This window comes from Megascapheus bottae, chromosome 9 (genome assembly GCF_031878675.1).
Source record: "Megascapheus bottae isolate mThoBot1 chromosome 9, mThoBot2.hap1, whole genome shotgun sequence".
In the NCBI taxonomy this organism is placed as follows: Eukaryota; Metazoa; Chordata; class Mammalia; order Rodentia; family Geomyidae; genus Megascapheus; species Megascapheus bottae.
The window spans coordinates 4,439,145-4,462,106 of NC_143517.1; the positions used below are offsets into that span (position 1 = coordinate 4,439,145).

The 22,962-nt window shown below is 37.2% G+C and overlaps 1 protein-coding gene across 3 annotated transcripts in view; it reads right to left on the reverse strand.

Moving 5' to 3' along the window:
* Positions 1-525: 525 nt before the first annotated feature.
* Pcmtd1 (protein-L-isoaspartate (D-aspartate) O-methyltransferase domain containing 1) overlaps positions 526-22,962 on the reverse strand; it is an 83,019-nt gene continuing 60,582 nt past the window's right edge. For all 3 annotated transcript variants that reach the window (XM_090338808.1, XM_090338809.1, XM_090338810.1), the window contains 3 exons: positions 16,180-16,351; positions 14,697-14,820; positions 526-3,622 (listed from right to left, as the gene is read on the reverse strand). In XM_090338808.1, coding sequence (XP_090194934.1) covers positions 3,261-3,622; positions 14,697-14,820; positions 16,180-16,351 — 658 coding nt within the window. In that variant the 3' untranslated portion in view covers positions 526-3,260. The remainder of the gene's footprint in view (positions 3,623-14,696; positions 14,821-16,179; positions 16,352-22,962) is intronic.

The window sequence follows — 22,962 nt, forward strand, 5'->3', positions numbered from 1 at the left end:
AAGTGGGGCCTGGGCTGGCCTCAAATTATGATCTTCTAGATCTCAGCCTCCTGAGTAGCCAGGATTACAGGCATGAGCCATGGGTGCCCAGCTAATTAATAGTATTATGTAAATCAACAGAAATAATTATGATTATGAGAATGCTGAGGAAATTCAGCTATGGTATTTATAAGGAATATATATAAAACTTAAGGTCACAAAAAGGCTAATCATAATACACTAGGTAGCTCTAACACAAAGACAAATTGTTTATGAGCTAGGGGATAGGGGCTCATGTCTGTGGTCTACTCAACAGGCTGAGACTTAGAGGACCATCAAAGCCAGCCCCAGTGGAACAAGTCAAGTCCATCTTCAATTAGCCAGGAAAACATCAGGCTGGATGCATAGCTTATGTGACAGAGCAGTAGCTGAGAAAGAAAGCAGAGCCAGATTGCAAGGCCAAGATGTGGGAAAGAAGAGATGAAAGGAGGGAGGGATTGTATATACTTAATAAGCAAAAACCAAAAGCAAAAAATACTAATGATGTTTAATTATATGTCACTGTTTATTTAACATGTTTCCAAGTTTTCCAATGATGTAACAGGATTTGCTTCACTTTTTATCATCTCAAAGTGCTAGAAATCAACACACATTTCATATCTTAAGCACTGTGTATGCTATTTTGATGTTTTCCTTATTAATATCAGAAGCAAATATGCTGGCCAATAAGCACTACAATTAGCTTTTTGGTAGCTAGGGTGCCATTGGCAGATTCTTGAGGTTTATCTGATGCCAGATGCTATCTCAGGTCTTTTCTTCAACTACCTGTATGACGTAGGCAACATACCACCTGTCTACGCTTACACTGTCTTCTACAAAATACAGACCTAGATTGCCTGATTGCTAATGTTTTATCTGTCTATAAAATTCCATGACAATACTTCCCATCACTTTCATTGACTCTTATCTCATGTTCATTTGCTACTTCTCCACCTATAAAGCATAGTTTTCCATTCTCAAGTAAACATGAATTCATTAAAAAATAAACACACACCCAAAATATTCTTATTCCAATATATCTGCATTATTAAGGAGTTCATTTGAATTTCCACTTAATTCTACTTTTTTTAAAGTCAGTGATAAAGTCACACCTTTAAAATAATGAATTTAAAAACACAAAAGATACATTTCAGTGGCTAAGAAAAAATGCAATGATCAGGAAAATTTACTGTGTAGTTTGCCAAGGTCAGTAGAATGAAAGACAATACTGGAAACATCCATTTTCAAATACATCCTTAATAAAAACTCTCCTAAATACAAGATCATCATTGACAAACATATGTGTGTGTGTATATATATATATATATATCTTTTTTTAATAAATCTTGACACCAGCTCCTGTAACAATAGTAATAAAATGGGGGGAGGGGCGGGAAACTAGAAGAAAACTTCCCAGATTTTTCAAGATCTATATTCAAGGTTAAAAGTGTAAAATAGTTGCAACAAAATAAACACTTGTAACAGACATGAAACTGACATTTTCTTGTAGACCAAAATGATATGAGGCATTTCTTAATAAAAAGTTTAGTAATCATCTAAGAAAAGCGATACACTCCCCCAATTCCACCACCCCCCATACACACACCTCAGCCACAGGTATAAAACAAATGCCTTGTATGAAATTGCCTTTTATATCACTAAAATATTTTTAATTACTTGGGATGATTGTATGTTTAGACTATTTCAAATAATGGGTCTTAGATGTGTAGATTTATTGGGGCTGACATTTTTGAAACATAATAACGCTTTTACTCCAAAATGGATGAGTTTCCTTGAGCAAATGTGAGCAGCTTCCAGAACAAAGGTGCTGGTGGTGTTGACTGATGCTCAAAATTTTACCTTTAAAAATATATATAATCCATATAAACTACATAGTACATATGTTACATTGTACACTTTCTTAGCAAGGAATGACTGTGTTTAGGCTTACTAAAAGGAAAAAAACTAATGGCATTTACTACCTGTCTTATCACTGAAAAGCTATGCAGCGTAAGTATACATGGGTAAGCAAAAAAAAAAAAAAGGAAAGAAACCATTATTATAATTTTACCAAAGAAATAGAAAATACAGGACAAAATTAAGTGAACATGGTATAGGTCCCAGAGATTACGCTATAATTCTGAACCAGATTTGCAATACAAAGGAATCTCCACACAATTTTTGTGACTATATATGCTTGAAAGACCTAAAGCAAATACACACAAGCTCACCCCTAACTTGTCAAGGATAAATACTCAGATAAAGTAGGAGTCCTATTTGCTAAAGTGCATCCACTGACCACACCGCTTTGGCCCTGCTACTTGGTGCTACCCAAGAAAGTTGGTGGTCACTCGCGCTTATCTATCCATTTACTTACTGCCTGTGTGATCAAGTGACAGACAGGATAATGGACTTCTTTTTTTAAATACTTTAAACAGTCAGCTACAGGAAAAAAAAAAAAAACAAACCCTAAACATAGGAATTTTTGAAATTCTAGAGAGTTAAGATAATGTCATGATTTTAAATACTGGAGATGTGAAGGGCCCATAAAATCAGGAGCAGTACGACATACACATTTTCTACTTCAATGTGGGCTTGCTGTGCTCTTAAAATCACTATGAGAGAAAGAAGGTATTGTCCCTGTGTCTTTTGGCAAAAGCAAAAGTGGTAGGGTTGCAAAATTTCATGAAATTCATGTTTTGTTTCTTTTAAAGCTACATGATTCAATATCTTGCATTATTATTGCACTCATACATTGCCCGGAATAAATCTATAACAACTCAGCAAGAGTGATTGCAACAAGGTCAGATAAATAGGTCTATCAGAAAGTTCTCCTAAAGGAAATGCAAACAACTGCAATTCAAATCAGAATATTAAGTTATACTATACTTAACAATTATTTATACCTTATATAAAATTAAATCTAACCCTCATGTTACAAATCTGTAAGGAATCAGAAAAGGGCTTTATGGTATACAGTCTTAAGTGTGGTTGCATTCTACTTTGAAATCACTCTGAGTTACAATAGCATTTTCCCAAGGTTTAAAGAAAAATAGGTTTTAGAAAAGAGATTCTTTTAATCACTGAATATACCATTTTTGTTACTGACAGAAACAAGTTATATTTTTTATTTCTACTACAATTCACTCTGAAGAAAAAATTCTCTCTTAGAACTCCTACTAATTGCTACATTTTCAAGACTAAAGGAATTATCAGTAGGTATTCTTTTCTCTTGATTTAAGTTATTTGTCTCTAAAATATGTTAAGTAAGCTTTCAAAGATTCAGGGAGGGGAAGCTTCATGATTTTTTCTCTCAGTAAATTTTGAGGAGGCTCCTCTGGCTTCAAGGCTTCACTGTGATCTTCCTCTTCTTTGCTATCTTCTTCCATTTTTTCATCTTCCTCACTGTCTAGAGGCTGAGGAATAAGCTGATTACCCACAAACACATAAGTGTTGATTCTTTGTTTCACTTTCCTTCTTTTCCTCTTGGGTGGAGCTCTCTGAGGAATCCCCTTGGCCTGCATCTCATCATTTATGAAATTTCTAAGTGTGCGTCGAATATAAATGCGAGCCAAGTCCTGTAGATTCCTGACGGCACAAGGGGCTAAAAACAAACAAAAGCAATATTATGCATTGTTCTTTTCTTCATAAAACAAAAATCAAAATGTGTTTCTTAATAAAATTGATAGAAAACCCCAAAACTATAAAAACTCACTTTTAGGGATTTATTATATACATTCTAAGCAACAATCCATTAATTGAAGAGAATGGACAGAGCAGAAGCTAAAAGGAACACAGGCAGTCATGCTGTCAGTATACGCTAGATGGAAAATGTAATGTGTAACTTGTGGGCAGGAACAGGAAGAAGGAGTTGGGGTAAATGAAAGAAAGGGTGACATTGCAAAACTGAAATGTATTCATTAACTGACTTATGAAATTATAACCCCTCTGTACAACACCATAATAATAACAATAAAATTACATTTTTTTAAAGAAAACTGGTTGGGCAAGGTGGCTCACTCCTGTTATCCTAGCTAGTCAGGAGGCTGAGATCTGAGGATCAAGGTTCAAAGACAGCCCGGGCACAAAAGGACCTGAGACTCTTATCTCCAGTTAACCTCTAGGAAATGAGAAGTGGGGCTTAACTCAAGGGTAGCTTTGAAAGAAAACTGGGCCAGGAATGCAGTCTAGTGGTAGTGGACTTGCCTAGCATTCACGAAGCCCTAGGCTGGATTCCTCAGTATCACACACAAAAAGCCAAAAATAGTGCTGTGGCTCAAGTGGTAGGGCACTAGCCTTGAGAAAGCTCAAGGACAGTGCCCAAGCCTTGAGTTCAAGTCCCAGGACTGGCAAAAAAAAGAAAAAGGAAACAAAAGTAAGTGTGTGTGTGTGTGTGTGTGTGTGTGTGTGTGTGTGTCCATGTTATACACAGAAAGATTCTGTTAGGACACATAAGAATTTAGAGCAAGGAAGGTGTTGACAAAATGTCTGGGACAAGAATAGTAAAATTACTTTGTACATCCTTTTATACTACTTGAAAATTAAGTTATATGAAAAGGACTAAAAAAAACTCAAGCACAGCATTTGAATAGCTGCCTCTGTCAGACCTCTAAAGCTACTACACATACAGGTTCTTTCTATAAATCAACAAGTAGAACTGGTTCATGGCAAAAGAATACCAGATAGCAAGCTGAGAATGAACACGATAGCCCAAAGAAACAGCACATTTTTTAGTTACTTTTGTTTATATAAATGAAACATAGCATACAGTTGGGCTTCCCCAAATCCCCGTAAATGCATAAACCCTAAAAGCACAAACCCTGCCTTGTACCCTTTTTCCAACATTTCACACACAGAGAAATAGATTGTCATTTTTCCACCTGAAATTGATTTTACCTAGTTTCCATCTCTATGGAAATAAAACTATAACAAAGGATCTTTTTCAAATATCTAAAGATAAACAGAACATAATACAACCTAAGCCTGCTCATTCAAGCAGCATTGAACTTTCTATATACTCTCGGGTCTCCTCACCCTTGACACGTATTCCCCGACGGCCCTTGCCACCATTTTGGCTGAAACATGTAAAATCTCCACCTTTGTGCATGAGCCGCCTTCCCCTCCAGACTGTGAGCTCAGGGAGAAAGGAAATTGTAGGGACAGGGCACCACCTGCCCCAGTCCCACAACAGGCTTCCTGTGGCTTTCTCAGTCCAACTGTAAGGCAGACCTTGCAGCAGCAGATAAATGAGTTTTGCATGGACCTCGGAGTAGGAGGCTTTGAAACCTAATTCCAAGATCTCCTTGTTTACCCGGTGGCCCTCTACACACAACTGCTTTAAACTGGGTTTTGCTAATCCTCTAATGAACCTGAAACCAAAGTAACTCCAAAGACACACTGAGTATGTTTGGCTAGATCCTGTTTTATGATTTGTTTGAAACTGCACTCAACTAAATGGAGTAAAAATTGGAATAGCATAAAAGAACATGATTTCAAACTCCACTACTAATTAGTTTTGTGGCATTTACTAATAGTAAGTAACAACAAATGCCATCTTGTTCCTCATAGGTTAAAACATGCAGAATGTTGCCTGCTCTGCCCTTTCCAAAGTTGTTCACTAAATGACAACATTCACACAGTTCACTTGCTCAACAGCCTAGGCACTTAAGAGCTCACTTAAGATGCATGAGTGATTCAGACTAGAAAAGTTCCTGTAGAAAAGTCCATTGTCAGAGAGCTGACAATTATTGAGGAGAAAAAGGTGAATTACAAATATAAATATATATACATATATATATACATATATATACTCCCTTAGAGGAGGTCATATGAGAAATAGCAAACAAAAATCAGGTAAAGAAGAAAGAGATGTGAGGGAGGTGCCAGAGGCTCATTACCATAATTCTATTTGGAAGACAATAGAATTGTGGTGGAGTCTAGACAAAGAAAATTCAAAAGACCTCATCTCAACCTATAGCTTGGCCCACAACAGGCATCTGTAATCCCAGATGCACAGAGGCCTGAGATCTGGAGGACCAAAGTCCTGGCCAGCCTAGAGAAAGTTTGTAAGACACATCTAACAGAAAATGCTGGCTGTGGTAGTGATCACCTATCAGATCCGCTATAGCAGGAAGCATAAATAGCAGGATTATGTTCCAAGCTGGTCAGCACAAAAAACAAGACTTTCCAAGACCAAAGGAACAAAAGGCACATGGTCTCCTTGGTATGTGGCTATTAGATCCAAACAGTACAAGAGCGATGACTCAATATTTGGGTACCCAAGGTTATGGACATGGTCTTGGAGACATAAATGTAACTACGAAGACATAAAAATTTATTATGGGATATATACTCTATAAATATGTTTTATTATATAGATTAATATGTATCTATGACATACAAACCCTCAGCTTAATTTTAATTATGTTCTAAAATCTATGTACCAGTGATTATATATAGATTCCCTTCTTAAATACTTGTTTTTTAAACATGACATTTGGAATATGATGTAAAAATCAGTGTTAATAAAATCTTAAAAAAAAAAAAAAGACTTTGCCACAAAAATAACCACAGCAAAAAACCTGGAGGTTATGTTGCAAGTGGTACAGTATCTCCCTAGCAAGCAGGAAGCTTGGGTTCAAATATCAAATAGGGAGGGCAAGAGGGAAAATGAGCCAACCAAAGATTAAAACGGGTAACAGTTAGGTAAATAATCTGAGCCAGAGGGGACAGCAAAGCCCTAGTATGTAATGAGCTTTACATATGCAGCTACTGAAAGAAGGGGAAGTCTGGAGGAGGGGCTGAAGGCTCAAGGCAGCAAAGGGAGAGGACTGAGAGAAATGTATAAAAATATAGTTAGAATTTACAGTTGGCTAGTCCAGAGGTGAATCTTTCAAAGGTAAGCATCAGAAAAAAACGTCAAACCTCCAGAACCAACTAGACCCATCATAGAGAACGATTCAGACTTGATGTCTGTGGTTTGGAACTATGCATGGACACAATCTTAAAAGTTATTTTGAATGACACAATATCCAGATAATTCTAGTCCTGCCTACTCAAATAGACTCCATTCCTCTCACTACACCTTTGTTTCTAATGCTTCCTGTTATGAGATAAGGCTTTCAACAAATCCTAACTACAGTGAAGATTTATTGTAAATTTAGGCTTCTACTCTGCAAGTATAGTTAAGGTTATCCCCCCAACATTTACATTCAAAATCGATTTGTTTTCTAAAAGGTAGGCTGTACAAAGGTTTTATAGTAACCTAGAAGTCAGGAGTTTCTTTCATATTTATTGTTTTATCGTTTGTTTATTTATTTATTTATTGCTGGTCCTGAAGCTTGAACTCAGGGTCTGGGCACTGTCCTTGGACATGTTTTGCTCAAGGCTGGCTCTCTACTATTAGAGCCACAGCACCACTTCTGGCTTTTTCTGTGTATGTGGTACAAAGGAACTGAGCCCAGGGCTTCATTCATACTAGGCAAGCATTCCCAAACTCCCAGCTCCTCATTTTTATTTATAAACAAAGATGAAGCCAGGTGCTGGGCCTCACACCTGTAATCCTAGCGGAGATATGAGGATTATGGTTCAAAGCCAGCCCAGGCACTCAAGACCGTGAGACTCTTTTGTTTTGTTTTTGTTTTTTGCCAGTCCTGGGCTTGAGCTCAGGGCCTGAGCACTGTCCTTGGACTTTCTCAAGGCTAGAGCTCTACCACTCGAGTCTCAGCACCACTTCCGGCTTTTTTCTATGTATGTGGTACCAAGGAATTGAACCCGGGTCTTCATGCATGCTAGGCAAGCACTTTAACCACTAGGCCAAACTCCCGGCCCCAGACCGTGAGACTCTTATCTCCAATGAATCACTAGAAAATCAAAAGTGGCTCTGTGGCACAAGGGGCAAGGTGGTAGCCTTGAGCTGAAGAGCTCAGGGACAGTGCCCAGGCCCAGAGTTCAAGTCCCACAACCAACAAAACAAAACAACAACAAAATCACAAAAGTGAAAATAACATTTAATTGCTGGGCATGGTGGTGCATGCCTGTAATCCTAGCTACTCAGGAGGCTGAGATCTGAGAATCAAGGTTCAAAGCCAGCCTGGGCACTAAAGACCATAAGACTCTTATTTCCACTAGAAAACCAGAAGTGGCACTGTGGCTCAAGGGTAAGGCGGTAGCCTTGAACTGAAGAGCTCAGAGACAGTGCCTAGGCCAAGTTCAAGCCCCATGACCCCCCCCACACACAAATAATAATAATAATAATAATAATAATAATAATAATATAATATAATATAATAACATTTTATTTGGGTTGAACCATACAAAACTGATGTTTGGGGATTCATATATAAAAGGCAAAGCCTCATATAATTAAATGTAACATAGTTCCAAGACTTAAAGTCCCTAAACTTTAAATAATATATTTTTATTTTTAGAATTTTGGCTACATAGACATACACTCCAAAGATAGAAAGAAAAATAACTTTTTTCTTTTCTTTTTTTTTTTTGACAGTCCTGGGGCTTGAATTCAGGGCCCAGGGCATTGTCCTGGGACACACTTTTGCTCAAAGCTAGTGCTCTGCCATTTAAGCCACAGTGCCTTTTCCAGCTTTTTCTGGGTATGTGATACTGAGGAATTGAACCTAGGGCTTCATGAATGCTAGGCAAGCACTCTACCAGTAGGTTACGCTTCTGGCCCAAAGAAAGAACTTCTATTTTATTTTATTTATTAAATTTATTTATTTATTATTTTTGTTGCCAGTCCTGGGGCTTTCCTCAAGGCTGAAGCTCTGTCACTTGACCCACAGACCACTTCCGGCCTTTTCTATGTATGTGGTACTGAGGAATTGAACTGAGTCTTGGTGCATGCTTAGGCAAGTACTCTATCACTAGGCCAAACTCCCAGCCCCGAAAGAAGTTTTAAACTAATGATTTACAGAAAATAAATTAACTCAATTTTAATAAATAAATAAAATAAAACAACTCAATTTTAGTAAGCTGTTTAATGAAAGTTATTTTACTGCTATAAGATATATTTGGGCCAAAATTTACATGTGTGTTATATCTTAGGAGTTTTGAGGCTAGCATTCTTTTCTATTTCACTCCCTAAAGTTAAGAGGACAATGTCTTCTGAACAGAAAGCCATTCTGACTTACTTTAACAGAAAAAGAAACTCATTTTTATTCTCTATACATTGCAGAACACTTTAACAAATACCAATTTTCAAAGGCTTTTGTATTTTAGCGACTCTAAGAATTCTTAACTCATTTTTAAGCTGCTGCTTGCTGTTCACAATTGATTCATTTTTTCTTTTTATTACAAAACCCTCAAATATATACAGTAGCATGAGAAACCCTTGGCACTCTTCTTCAGCAAGTGTCTGTTGTGACTGGCCCTATTTCATGTGAATGCCCCCTCCTTTTCTTACTCTCACTCATATTACTAAGGAAAACACAGACATCTGTAGTACTTCACAGTACTACAGATAAAATGAATTCCATTTTATAATCATTTCACTGATTTTATTTCTACTTTACGTTTATGTTTAAAAATATTCAGCCAAGGGGCTGGGAATGTGGCTTACTGGTAGTGCTTGCCTAGCATAAACAAAGCCCTGGGTTTGATTCCTTGGTACCACATACACAGGAGTAAAAAAAAAGCCAGATGAGGTGCTATGGCTTAAGCCCCAGGACTGGCAAAAAAAGAAAAAAAAATTCAGTCAATAAAGGGCAATCTTTCTATTTGTGTTGATATCATTGAAATGAGAAGGAATACTTTTCCTTAACTTATATATGCTATTAATAAATTAACTATTATGAATTCATACTTATATTAAAGATTCTCCAGAGAAATTAAACTAGGAAGTCTGTCAGATGAAAATGGAATGACCACTCTTATGAAGCTTTTAGTAACAGTATTAGTTACAAAATAAAACACTTAAATAGATATACAAAATCCACAGGGGACTCTGGAAGTGCAATTATAAAGTCAAATTATGTCAGAGGATTTTTTTCATTGCATGGGTTTATTACTTTTCATATTTTTATGATCACTGCAAGTTATCATATGCTCTAATTGTAATGTTTGTTAAAAATAGGAGAGAAAATAGCTTTATTCTATAGTTCTTTCTTTTGGCAAGAAGTTTAAGTAGTCAATAACTACTATAATAACTCATATGCTCATGAAATAAACATGTATGTTTCCTAAAGGGGACTTCATAGAAACATTCATACAGTGGCAATCACTTCAGTGTGGTGCTAGAGAAACTTTTCTGTGTCCCAGAGTACACATCAACACATGTCCCTTTTTGGACAGGTGTGGAAGAAGTTTGAAGTTAACCTTCTAATTCAGAAACTTCATAATTCTAACACATTGAATCTCTCCCCTGATGATCATTTCTTTGTGGATTTTTGCTTTTTTCTGGGGGTAGGGAGGGTTGGTTGGTATTTTGGGGTGTGAGAGTGTGTGTGTGTGTGTGTGTGTGTGTGTGTGTGTGTCTTGTCTTGAACTCAGGGCATGGGCACTGTCCCTCTCCCTGAGGTTTTTTTGTTGTTGTTCTTTTCTTTTCTTTTTTAATTTGCCCAAGTCTGGTGCCCTAACTTGAACTACAGCTCCACTTCTGGCTTTTGGTAGTTCGTTGGAGATAAGACTTACTCCTTCCCTTGGGTTTGATCCTTAGATTTCAGCCTCAAGATTACAGGGATGAGCCACCAGCACCAGGCTTTTTCTTTTCTTTAAAAAAAAAAAATCACCCTATTGTATACATTTTTTTTGTATGTTTTGACTCATATTTTGGTAAGTAGCCAAAGATAAATGATAGTCAAAAGATAGCCTCTTCAATAATTGGTGTTGGCAAAACTGGGCACTCATATACAGAAAACTAAAAGTGGATGACTGTCACTATGCACTAATAGCAACTCAAAATAATTCAAAGGCCTCAACATCAGACCTGAAACTTTGAAAGTACTGTAAGAGGGGACTAGGAGAAACACTAGAAATTACAGGCATAGGCAGAAACTTCTTGAAAAAGAGTCCCAGGGGCCACAGCAGATAGGACAAAGACTTGACAAATGAGATTACATGAAACTAAAAAGTTTCTGAGGGCCGTGATTGTGGCCTAGTAGTACAGTGCTTGCCTAGCATACATGAAGCCCTGGGTTAGATTCCATGGTACAAGAAGCCAGGAATGGTGCTGTGACCTAAGTGGTACAACACTAGCTTTGAGAAAGCTCAGGCTCTGAGTTCAGGATTATTAAATAAATAAACAAGTAAGTAAATAAGTAAATAAATAAAGTTTCTGCAACGCAAAGGACATAGTTACTAAAACAGAATGACAGTCAATAGACTGGAAGAGGATCTCTACTAACAATATGTCAGATAAAGGACTAATATCCAAATATACAAGAAGCACAAGAAACCAATCATTTCCAAAGCTAAGAAGCCAATCACTGAAAGGACAAAGAAGTTCAAGAGAGACTTTTTTAGAAAAGGTAAGACTGCCAAAGAAACATATAAGGAAACACTCACCATTCTTAGCCATAAAGGAGATGCAAATCAAAACAACTCTTGAGATTTCATCTCACCCAGTTAGACTGGCCAATACCTTGAATTCAATCAACAAATGCTGGTGGGGATGTGGGGGTAAAGGAAGCCTATTGCCCTGTTAGTGAGAATGTAAACTAAAACAACCACTCTGGAGGTTCCTCAAAAACCTACACAATGATCGTCCCTACAACCCAGCCACGCCACTCCTAGGCATCTAGAGCCAGAACAGCATGAACCAAGATACCATAAAGACACTTGTACACCTCTATTCACTGCTGCCAAGTCCTATTCACAATAGCCAAACTCTGGAACAGCCAAGACATCTAACAATAGGTTAGTGGATCCAAAAATATGTGGTACTTATACACAATGGAATTTTACACAGGCATTAGAAAGGATAATGTCATTTACAGAGAAATGGATGGACCCAGAACAACCCATGTTAAGTGAGGTAAGCCAAGCTCAGAGAGAAAACAGTTGCATTTGCAGAAGCTAGATCTAAAAGACACTGAGACATAATAACTACACAGAGTGAGACCAAAAGAGGATCCCCCTTCAGGGGAAGAAGAGGCCACACAAAGGCACAATGCCTACATGTCTCTGATCATATCAAATAATAATTATTAAAATTGAGTTCAGGAAATGAAAATAAGAGATTTTTTTCTTTGTTAAAAATAATGGTGGAAAGCCGGGCACAGTGGCTCATACATGTAATCCTAGCTACTCAAGAGGTTGAGATCTGAGGATCAAAGTTAAAGTCATCCCAGGCACTAAAGTCCACGAGACTCTTATCTCCAATTAAGCACTAGAAAACCAGAAGTGGTGCTGTGGGTCAAGGGGTATCCTTGAGCTGAAGAGCTCAGGGACAGTGCCCAGGCTGAGAGTTCAAGCCCCACGACTGAAAAAAAATTATAATAATAGCTGAAATAAGTATGACCAAAAAGGAAGGATTAACTCTGAATAATAGAATATACAAGTTTAGATTAGTCTTCGTAAATTTCTATGCTTTAGATATCTCAAAATATGATAAAAGATAAATTGACAATATTTTTAAATTATGAAACATTAAAAAATTCATAGAACTAAGTGCTTAATCTCTTTCTAAATGAAATAAAAATAAAAGTATGAATGGCTCAGATTATTTTCTACATTATGAAATATTCAAACCAATTTAGAACTACGCACCCAATCATAAGAGGTGTTGACATGTCCCCTAGAACTCCCACCAAGCCTTTCCTAACCGCTGCCTGCCCTGGGCCCAGCACCAGCTCATCCATTCTTCCTCTAGGAAGGGGGAGGAGCCTGTATAGGTCTGAGTGTATATGAAGTCAATGGTCACCAGCTCTAGAATATCCCCCATGATTCACACACATTGATTGAACTCTGAAGGGAGGATGGCTAGTGCCCATTATAAGGTCTAATTTAATGGTCTATCCATCAATTTAGTTTTGATAATAAAACTGACCTTTCAACTCCTAGCTGACTGATTTCTTCTACGTTCAGCTCTCAGTAAGAACACGGACAAGGTTGGGGGGGGAGGGAAATGGGTACCAAGACATGTGAAAGGGTATCAATGTATGCGAATTAATGCACCTTCTATCTGGCAAATATCATGTAACCCTTTTACTAATTACAATAAAAAAATTAAAAAAAAAAACACGGACAAGGAAAAGCACATATAATCACTGACCTTCCTCAAACTCTAACCCTACCTTTAAGTAATCCATTATTAAAGATCACAAACTAAGCTAAGCACCTACAAGTATTTCATATAATTTGTCAAGGCTATTTTTATATTTTTCAGTCATGGGGCTTGAACTTGCAGCCTAGGTGCTGTACCTGAACTCTTTTGCCCAAACCTAGTACTCACTCTACCATTTTGAGCCACAATTCCATTTCCAGTTTTCTGGTGGCTAACTGGAAATAAGGGTCTCAAACTTTCCTGCCCCAGCTGGCTTAGAACTTCAATCCTCAGACATCAGTATCCTGAGCAGCTAGAATTACAGGCATGAGCCATCAGCACTGTCTTTGTCAAAGTCACTTTAAAGGGTCCCAAAGTCACATGGCTCAGCAGAAGAGAAACAAATGAATCTTGAAAATGAATGTTAACTTTGTTTCTAAGGTTATATTCCTATCAAATAAAAGGGAACCAAGTCAAGAGGTTCCATTATTTAGTGGTTAACAAAACTAGGACATATTTCAAAACAATTAATATTGTTCTCTTCTTTCTACAGGTCTGATTAGATTCAGATTCTTTTTCCTATTTCCAAAGTGTGTCACACAGTCTTCCCAATAGTAATAATGGTACCACCCATAATTCATTTGGCCACTCTTTTACTACCAGAGTCTGTTAACTTTCTTTGCATCAGTTTGATCTGCTTGTTCCTTGGGTACAAGAAAAGACTTTTGTTACTTGCTTTATTCCCCAATGAGAATCCATCTTCCATAGCCCAGAAAGTTTCTACATGAATATAACACATACTGGATCTTACTTCTGAACTAGGAACTATCAAGCTGTTTTTTAAGCCTAAAGCTTTTTTTATTTGCTGTCTCGATATAGGAAATGTTTTCATGACATCTTGATGTGGCAAGTTCCCTTATAAGTATACAAAGTCTGCTTCCACAGAAAAGCCTTTACCAATTAGAACAAATGTTCATCTGTCCCTTCGGTTTCCACAAAGAAAACTAAAAGTGTCTCATATAAGGTAAGGGCTAGGCCAGGAGTGTAGCCTACTGGTAGAGTGCTCACCTAGCATGCATGAAGCCCTGGGTTCGGTTCATCATATACACAGAAAAAGCCAGAAGTGTCACTGTGCCTCAGGTGACAGAGTGTTGGTCTTGAGCAAAAAGTGTTTAGGGACAGTGCCAAGGCCCTGAGTTCAAACCCAAGGATTGGCAAAAAAAAGGAGGAGGAGGAAGAGGAGGAGGAGAAAAGAAGGAGGAAGAGGAAGAGGAGGAGGAGGAGGAAGAGGAGGAGGAGGTGATGATGGTGGTGATGATGATGATGATGATGATGGACTATATTCTGTTGTTCATATTGAGACCAACTGACTATACAGTTGCAAATTTAATTCCTCATATTTCCATAGTCTACTAAATCATCAGCATATGAGTTAATCAAGAATTCAAAGCCTACTTACGGAGTCCCACGGAATCTGGTTTACCATTATCATTCTTACTTGGCTGAACAAGTGGAGCAAATGAAACAGCAAGGATATTTTTACTTTCCCAAGTGTTCTGTCCAGTTCTCATAATCTGTGTTAACTAGAGTGAGAAAAAAATAGTATGATTACTATATAGGCAGAAATTTATGTTAAGGGAACTAGCATTAAGAGGTAAACACAATTTATATTTAAACACCAATTACTTCCATTTAAGATTTAAGATTTATTATAAAATACAGAAGGAATTTTTTTTTAATGGCTGTACAAGCTGGCTATTGGATATGGCCAGGAAAGTCTGCATGTTAGATGTGAAGCTTGATAGCTTCTACAGGTATCTCTATAATTCATACATGCCACCACATCTCCAAATAAACGAATGATTCAGCTTTCTGTAGAGGTTCAACCAAATGATTATACTAACAAAGCCATGTACATAGTTATGTTTTTCCCCCCTTGGCAATAATGGGGTTTGACCTCATGTTTTCACACTAGAGCCATGCCCCCAAGTCCTTTCTGACTTAGTTATTCTTCAATCAGTGCTCTAGGCTGGTCTGCACCATGAACCTCCTATTATGCCTCTCATATAGTTATGGATGAAAGGTGTGTTTCACTATGGTCAGCTTTATTGGCTGAGATGAGATGTCAAAAATTAATTCCCAAGCAGGCACTCTAATCTTACTAATCTTAACCTCCAGAGTAGCTGAGATTGAGTCATCATATCCATCCAACAAACGCATATTTGGATAATTGTACCAATAATTTACTTTATACTCTACTACAGTGGTAATACATTACATGTTAATTCTAACCCCAACCTGACATTGTACAAATAGAGCAACAAAAAGACTAGTTTTGCCAATTTAACAAATACACATCAAAAGCTAAATACTTTTCAAAAATAACTCAGTATATAATATGTTCAAGTTGAACCATTATCTTTCATTTATATTATAAAAAGCATCTCATTACTATTCTTGCTATTTGTATAAATATGGCTTATAATCATATATTAAGCAATATAATACTTTGCTTCAATAAAAATTAAGAAAATATATAATAAAATATTGGCAAATTTTATTTAATAAAATTTTAAAAATTATTACTTAATAAAAATATTAAGAAAATATTTTATTTTACTTACAATTGGTGTGTGTGTGTGTGTGTGTGTGTGTGGTGAGGGGGAGCCTAAGTGCTATCCCTAAGCTTTTATGAACAAAGCTAGCACTCTCCCATTTGAGCCATAGCTCCAACATGGTTTTTTGGTGGTTATTTTGCAGATGGAGTTTTATAGACGTTCCTGCCAAGACTATTTCATGGTTTTAGTATACAATTGTCTTCTTCAGGAATTGCAAGGTATCTTTTAAATCACTATATAGTAATTTCTATAGATAAAGATAAATTTCTAAAGATAAAGGGTTTATTTCTTACAATGCTAAGCATTAAGGACAGTGGAAGGTACCTGATCCTCTATAGGCATAACCAGTATGCCTCCAACTTTTAGTAAGATTTTCATGTAGTTTTCATGGTCTTTCTGGACTCCAGCTCCACAATAAATTCGGTCATACTGATGACTATCAGATGCTATCTGGAGGCAATTGCCAACCACAAATGCAGGTTCACAGAACTCAAATCTGCATGGACAGACAAACATTTTTAATCACTTAAACAAAAGACTAAATAAAAAACTTTACCACAATGCAGTCCTCAAAATAGTAATGTCACCAAAATTATAAAATCTGTTTTAACCATATTTATGAAATTCAGCATTGATGAAGCATAGTTTTTGTTCTCAGTTACAAGGAACTTGTTTTTAAAACCTCAACCTATTTAGGGTCATACTGAAACCTCAATCGGGCTTTACAAAATGAATAGAGGGGCCGGGAGTTTGGCCTAGTGGTAGAGTACTTTCCTAGCATGTACAATGACCTAGATTTGATTCATTGGCACCAAAGACATAGAAAAAAAGCCAGAAATGGTGCTGTGGCTCAAATGGTAGAGCCATATACTTGAGAAAGCCCAAGGATGGTGCTCAGGCCCTGAGTTCAAGCGCCAGGACTGGCCAAAAAAGTAAAAATGAGGGCTGGGAGTTTGGCCTAGTAGTAGAGTGCTTGCCTAGCATGCACGAATATCTGGGTTCGATTCCTCGGTACCACATACATAGAAAAAGCTGAAAATGGTGCTGTGACTCAAATGGTAGAGCTCTGGCCTTGAGAAAAAAAAAACTCAAGGACAGTGCTGAGCTCAGGCCCAGGATTGGCAATAAAATAAAATAAAATAAATGAATACAATGAAATGTTCAACACCAACCTAGTGATGCCTCCAAAATGATAATGATGAGAATCATGAACCAACAAATGAGAAAGGACTTTACTTTTCATTGTCTTTCTTCCTCTACCCCCATTCCTCAAAAGAAATCAATGAGGGGCCAGAAGAAATGAGAATGACATGCAAGTATTCATTTCTGAACACTTCTGCAGAGCTTTGTCAAAAGAGATGTCAGCATCCTGATCCTTGCAATCAGTTAAGACCAGACAGCCTTTTCTATTAAGTTGTGGCTGAATAACATTGGAAGATTAGATCAGAAAGCAAAATTAAAACTAGTTTTCTTACTGCTGCTTTGGCCTCCACGATCTCCTCATGTAACAAAAGAGATGTGTTTCTATGTTACCCTGAACTATGTTATTTAAATTTTTATTTTGTCTAAAATTCTGGTAAACAAAACTAAAAAGTAGGATAATATATAACTCATAATTAGAACCCCAATGTGGGCTAGGAGTGTGGACTAGTAGTAGAGTGCTTGCCTGGCATACACGAAGACCCTGGTTCAATTCCTCAGTACCACATACATAGAAAAAGCTGAAAGTGCTGCTGTGGCTCAAATGGTAGAGCCATTGAGAAAAAACCAAGCACATGTAATCCTTTTAAAAACATGTCGTCTTTTTTTTAAACTAATTCATAAGCCTTTCAGATTGATTATACTGAATAGGATCACCTAGAAAAACCATGCTATTGCTACAGAATGAAAAGCTTGGCCAAAGCTGGGCACTGGTGGCTTATGTCCACCATCATAGCTACTGAGAAGGCTGTGATCTAAGGACCACAATTTGAAACCAGCCTGGGCAGAAAAGTCCAGAAGACTTTTTTTTTTGTCAGTCCTGGGGCTTGAACTCAGGACATGGACACTGTCCTTGGGCTTTTGCAAGGCTAGCATTCTACCACTTGAGCCACAGCACCTCTCCTGGCCTTTTCTGTGTATGTGGTCACCAAGGAATCAAACCCAGGACCTCCTGCACACTAGGTAAGCACTCAACCACTAGGCTAGATTCCCGGTCCCCAGGAAACTCTTACTTCCAATTAAATAGCAAAAAGCAGGAAGGGGAAATATAGCTTCAGTGGCAGAAATGCCAGCCTTAAAAGAAAAAGCTAAGGGCTAGCACTTTGAGCCCCAGTACCAACAAACAAAAGAAACAAACAAACAAACAAAAAAGATTTGGCTATATTGAATTTTGTACCGACTACATAAGAGATAATCAAAAAAATTATTTAAAAGAGAAAAGAATGATGTAAAAATCAATGTTAATAAATTATTTAAAAAAGAGAGAGAAAGAAAAGCTTTGGTATGCAGTGAAAAAAGACACCGACTCGAATCACAATCATTTTTACCTTTTAAAATCATATCCTGTAATTAAAAGTGAGCACAGTAAATGTCCATTAAATTTTACTGAAACCCAGATACATTATGAACATATATTCAAAGAAGAGTTTATCAAGAGTATGCCCATCCTGACTGTGTACCTCTTTCCTGGGAATAGGGAGCTAGATGTGAACAGCATATACTCTATACTATCATTTCTATACACTTACACTAAGCCAAGTCCATGTCCCATTGTTCCTGTTACTGTAGTGGCCACCTCACTGTTTGCATTTTGAGGTCTTTCTTCTATTATTCTGCTCCCAGCTGTACAGAGAAGTTCAAACTTTGACCAAAATGGGATTTTTGTGATCAGGATTATTTGGCTATGGTGAAAGTGAGTCTCCCAGAGGTCAAGCACTGGAAGCTGGGTTCCTAGCCTGGCTATGTTGGGTTGTAGTACCACTTTACCATGTGGGCCTCTCAGTAAGAGGTAATTAGATCATGGGGAAACTACTGTCTGAAAGGACTGACCCACATCTCACGGGGCTGGTTTAGGAGTCAGGGAATACATCAGTCATAATAATAAGCAAGGCTGACTCACGTTTCTCTTATCTCAAACATGTTGGTAACCACTCTCTAACACACTCTCACCATGTGATACCAAATCTCTTTTCCTTCTAAATTACCCAGCCTTAGATATTGTGCTATAACATGAAAATGACTCTACCACCAAGCTGCTCTTTCTGACATTTCTTATCCTGCCTCATCCTGCACAATAGTACACTGCAGTCACTTTGAGTGACTTGCTTCTAATTCCTTACAGGAATGATTACAAACTGCTCGTCCCTCACCTTCTTTCCTTAAAAAATGTCTACTATCACTCCCAGATACAATTCAAATATCAGCTTCACAGTCAAACTTTACTCTTTAAAGAACAAACTCATCTATATTAGGGGTTACATTTAATTTCTCTTATATAAGACTATGGAACAAACTCTGCTTAATTAAAATATGCTCAAAACATAATTTAAGTAATTAGACACTATGGGTCACATAGTTTAGTAACTGTATTAAATTTGAAAAGATTATTTTTTAAAATATTTGAGGTGCTGAGGATATAGTTCAGTGGTAGAGTTCTTACTTAAGAGAGTATACAACACTGGGTTGCATACACAACATGGTAAAAACAAACAGCAAGAAAACAAAATCTTTCAATAAACTCTAGGTAAATACCTTTATTCTTATAAAAATTAAATGCTTTAAATTTATAATATTTATTTCAGTCTTATAATTACTATTACTATGGGGCCAACAGCTAGGCTTAGTAGTAGAGTGCTTGCATAGGATGCATGAAGCCCTGGGTTCGATTCCTTGGTACCTCACACACAGAAAAAGCTGGAAGTGGTATTGTGGCTCAAGTGGTAGAACTCTAGCCCTGAGTTCAAGGCCCAGGAAGAGCAAATATATATATATAATTTCTTAAGATTGAGAAGCAAAGGATACTAACAGCTTTGTGGATCATAGGAATAGTCTAAGAAATTACAAGTTGTGATAGCAAGATAAGACAACACAATCTACAGTCTACAGTTATACTACCCAAGATGTTACCTACTAGTCCCATAAGGATTGAGCCTTTAAAATAGGCTAGACCAAAGTAAGGTAAGCTATACTCTAAAATTCACATATATTTTCAAAGACTTAGTACAAAATATGTAAAATAATTTTTTTGGGGGGGAAATCAGTTGTAGGGCTTGAACTCTGGGCCTATATGCTGTCCCAGGCTTTTCAGCTCTAGCACTTTGAGACCCAGAGCCACTTCCAATTTTCTGGTGATTAAACGGAGATAAGAGTCTCATGGACTTTTGTGCCTAGGCTAACTTTGAACCTCGATCTTCAGATCTTGGCCTCCTGTGTAGCAAGGAATACAGGTGTGAGCCACTGGCACCCAGCTTCACTAATTCTTTTAAGGCCAAAACTGTGCAACAGCAAGAATGACTAAAGCATACCTAGGATTCTAAACCCAATAAAAATGTTTATCATACTAAGATGAGTTACCAACCCCCCCAAAAAGCTTCAGGGATGAAGACATGGCTCAGTTGTTGGAGCACCAACCAACAAGTGCCTTGGTACTTATTAAGTTCAAATCCCAGTCTCACACAGAAAAAAAAATTAAAAAAAAATACTTATTACCTGGCTCATGCAACTGTAACCCCTATGTATATCTCCTTCATAATGACAATTTTCTAAACTTTTTTTAAAAAGAACTGTAGCATTGTATTTTTTAAAACACAAGCACATGATTTTTACCCCAACATACTTAAAAAAAACATAATTCAAATTGTAAATTTTTTTTAAAATCTTGGCTTTAAAAAACTAAATCAGAGCTCAAAAGCTATGCGCATATGGCATATAGGATGAGGCTAAGCAAAATGAATTCCAGGATAGGGAAACAAGAGGTTTATCTTTGTGATTGTTGTTCTTAATGTGCTGTACGAAGTTATTTCATTTCTCTCTTTTTATCCCCCCTTATAGTTTAATCTCATGTTACTACTGTATCTGACTTTGTTACCTAGTATATTGTATATATGTTTATTTATTTGAAACAAGAAAGGAAAAACAAGATGATTGGGAGGGGGTGGGGCGAGGGAAAGTAAGAGAAAACCATGAGAAGGGGTATCAATGTTCAAGAAGTGGTTGGAGTTTGAGCTAGTGATAGAATGCTTGCCTAACATGCATGAAGACCCAGGTTCAAGTCCTTGGTACCACATGCATAGAAAAATGCTGGAAGTGGTGCTGTGGCTCAAGCGGTAGAGCTCTTGCCTTGAGAAAATCCAAGGACAGTGTTCAAGCCCTGAATTCAAGCCCCATGACTAGCAAAAAAAAAAAAAAAAGAAGTAACCATTACCTGACATATATAACTGTAACCCCTCTCTATATGTTACCCCAATAATAAAACACAATTTTAAAAAATTGACTTCCTACTAACACAAAAATAAGTAAATAAATCAGTGGCAAAGATTTCTTTACTATTCTAGAAAATAGTTTGGGCTAGGAGTGTAGCCTGGTGGTAGGGTGCTTGCCTAGCATGCACGAAGCCCAGAGTTAGATTCCTCCATATCACATATACAGAAAAAGCCAAAAGTGGTACTGTGGTTCAAGTGGTAGAACACTAACCTTGAGAAAATTGAAGGACAGTGCTCAAGCCCTGAGTTCAAGCCTAAGACTGGCTAAGAAAAAAAAAAAAGATTTAAAATAAAAGAAAATAACTTGAATGTTTTCCCTTATCATGGCAATCTGAGAAAGAATACTTTAAATTGAACTGTTACAATCACTGCAGATCAAAAGAAAATTCTCAATAAGCATTTTCTATTAATATAAATGAAATATATTTCTCACAAATGCACATGGCCTTTAAAAAATTAATTTTTGCCATATTGCCCCAAATCTCATGTTTGCTAGGAAAGAATTTTACCCCTGGATCCAAGCCACCATAAGTAGTATTTACACTTTCATTTTACAAATTAATTTCCTTCAATTCAAATTGAAAAGATTACTTGAATTTAAGATAATAATCCAAGAGGAACCAAGTCTTTCTAGCTATGAAAATTATAAAAATAAATTATTATATATAAAACTTGAAGAAAATACTGATACTAAAAAAATCTACAAATACATAACTCAACTTATATGCCAAATATACTACTAAAATAACTAGTACCAGTGGGACACTGGTGCCTCACGCCACTACCAGTTTGCTAATACAAGAAAAATGCTGGGACAGGAGTATGGCCTAGTGGTAGAGTGCTTCTCTAGCATGTAGAAAGCACATACATAGAAAAAGCTGGAAGTGGTGCTGTGGCTCAAGTGGTAAAGTGCTATCCTTGAGAAAGCTCAAGGACAGTGCCCAGGCCCTCAGTTCAAGCCCCAGGACAAGAAAGGAAAGAAAGAAAGAAAGAAAGAAAGAAAGCAAGAAAGCAAGAAAGCAAGAAAGCAAGAAAGAAAGGAGGGAGGGAGGGAGGGAGGGAGGGAGGGAGGGAGGGAGGCAGGGAGGGAGGGAGGGAGGGAGGGAGGGAGGGAGGGAGGGAGGGAGGGAGGGAGGGAGGGAGAGAGAAAGAAAGAAAGAAAGAGAAAGAGAAAGAAAGGAAAGGCAGGCAGGCAGGCAGGCAGGCAGGCAGGCAGGCAGGAAGGAAGGAAGGAAGGAAGGAAGGAAAGAAGGAAAAGAAAGAAAAGGAAAATGTCTTCCAAGAGCTTCACTGGGCATTATTTACTATACATTTAACTATAGTCTAATTTTCAACCCACATGAAGATATAAATATAACTATATAGACATATATATCCATGATAGGCTATATATCCTATAGATATACATTGATATAGACTGTAAACTTTAGGACAGATATAGGTAACCTTTAGTATGTTTGACTAGGTATATATTTGAAAATATTAAAAGTATTCTGATACTGTATTATGGCTTATTTTTATAACAGCATTTAATGTAAATACGTTCATGGGTAATCAGATTATAGAATGACTAAAATTCTCCTTTCAAAGTGTTTTTGAGCTGGGCAATAGTGGCTCATACCTATAATCCTAAATACTCAGGAGG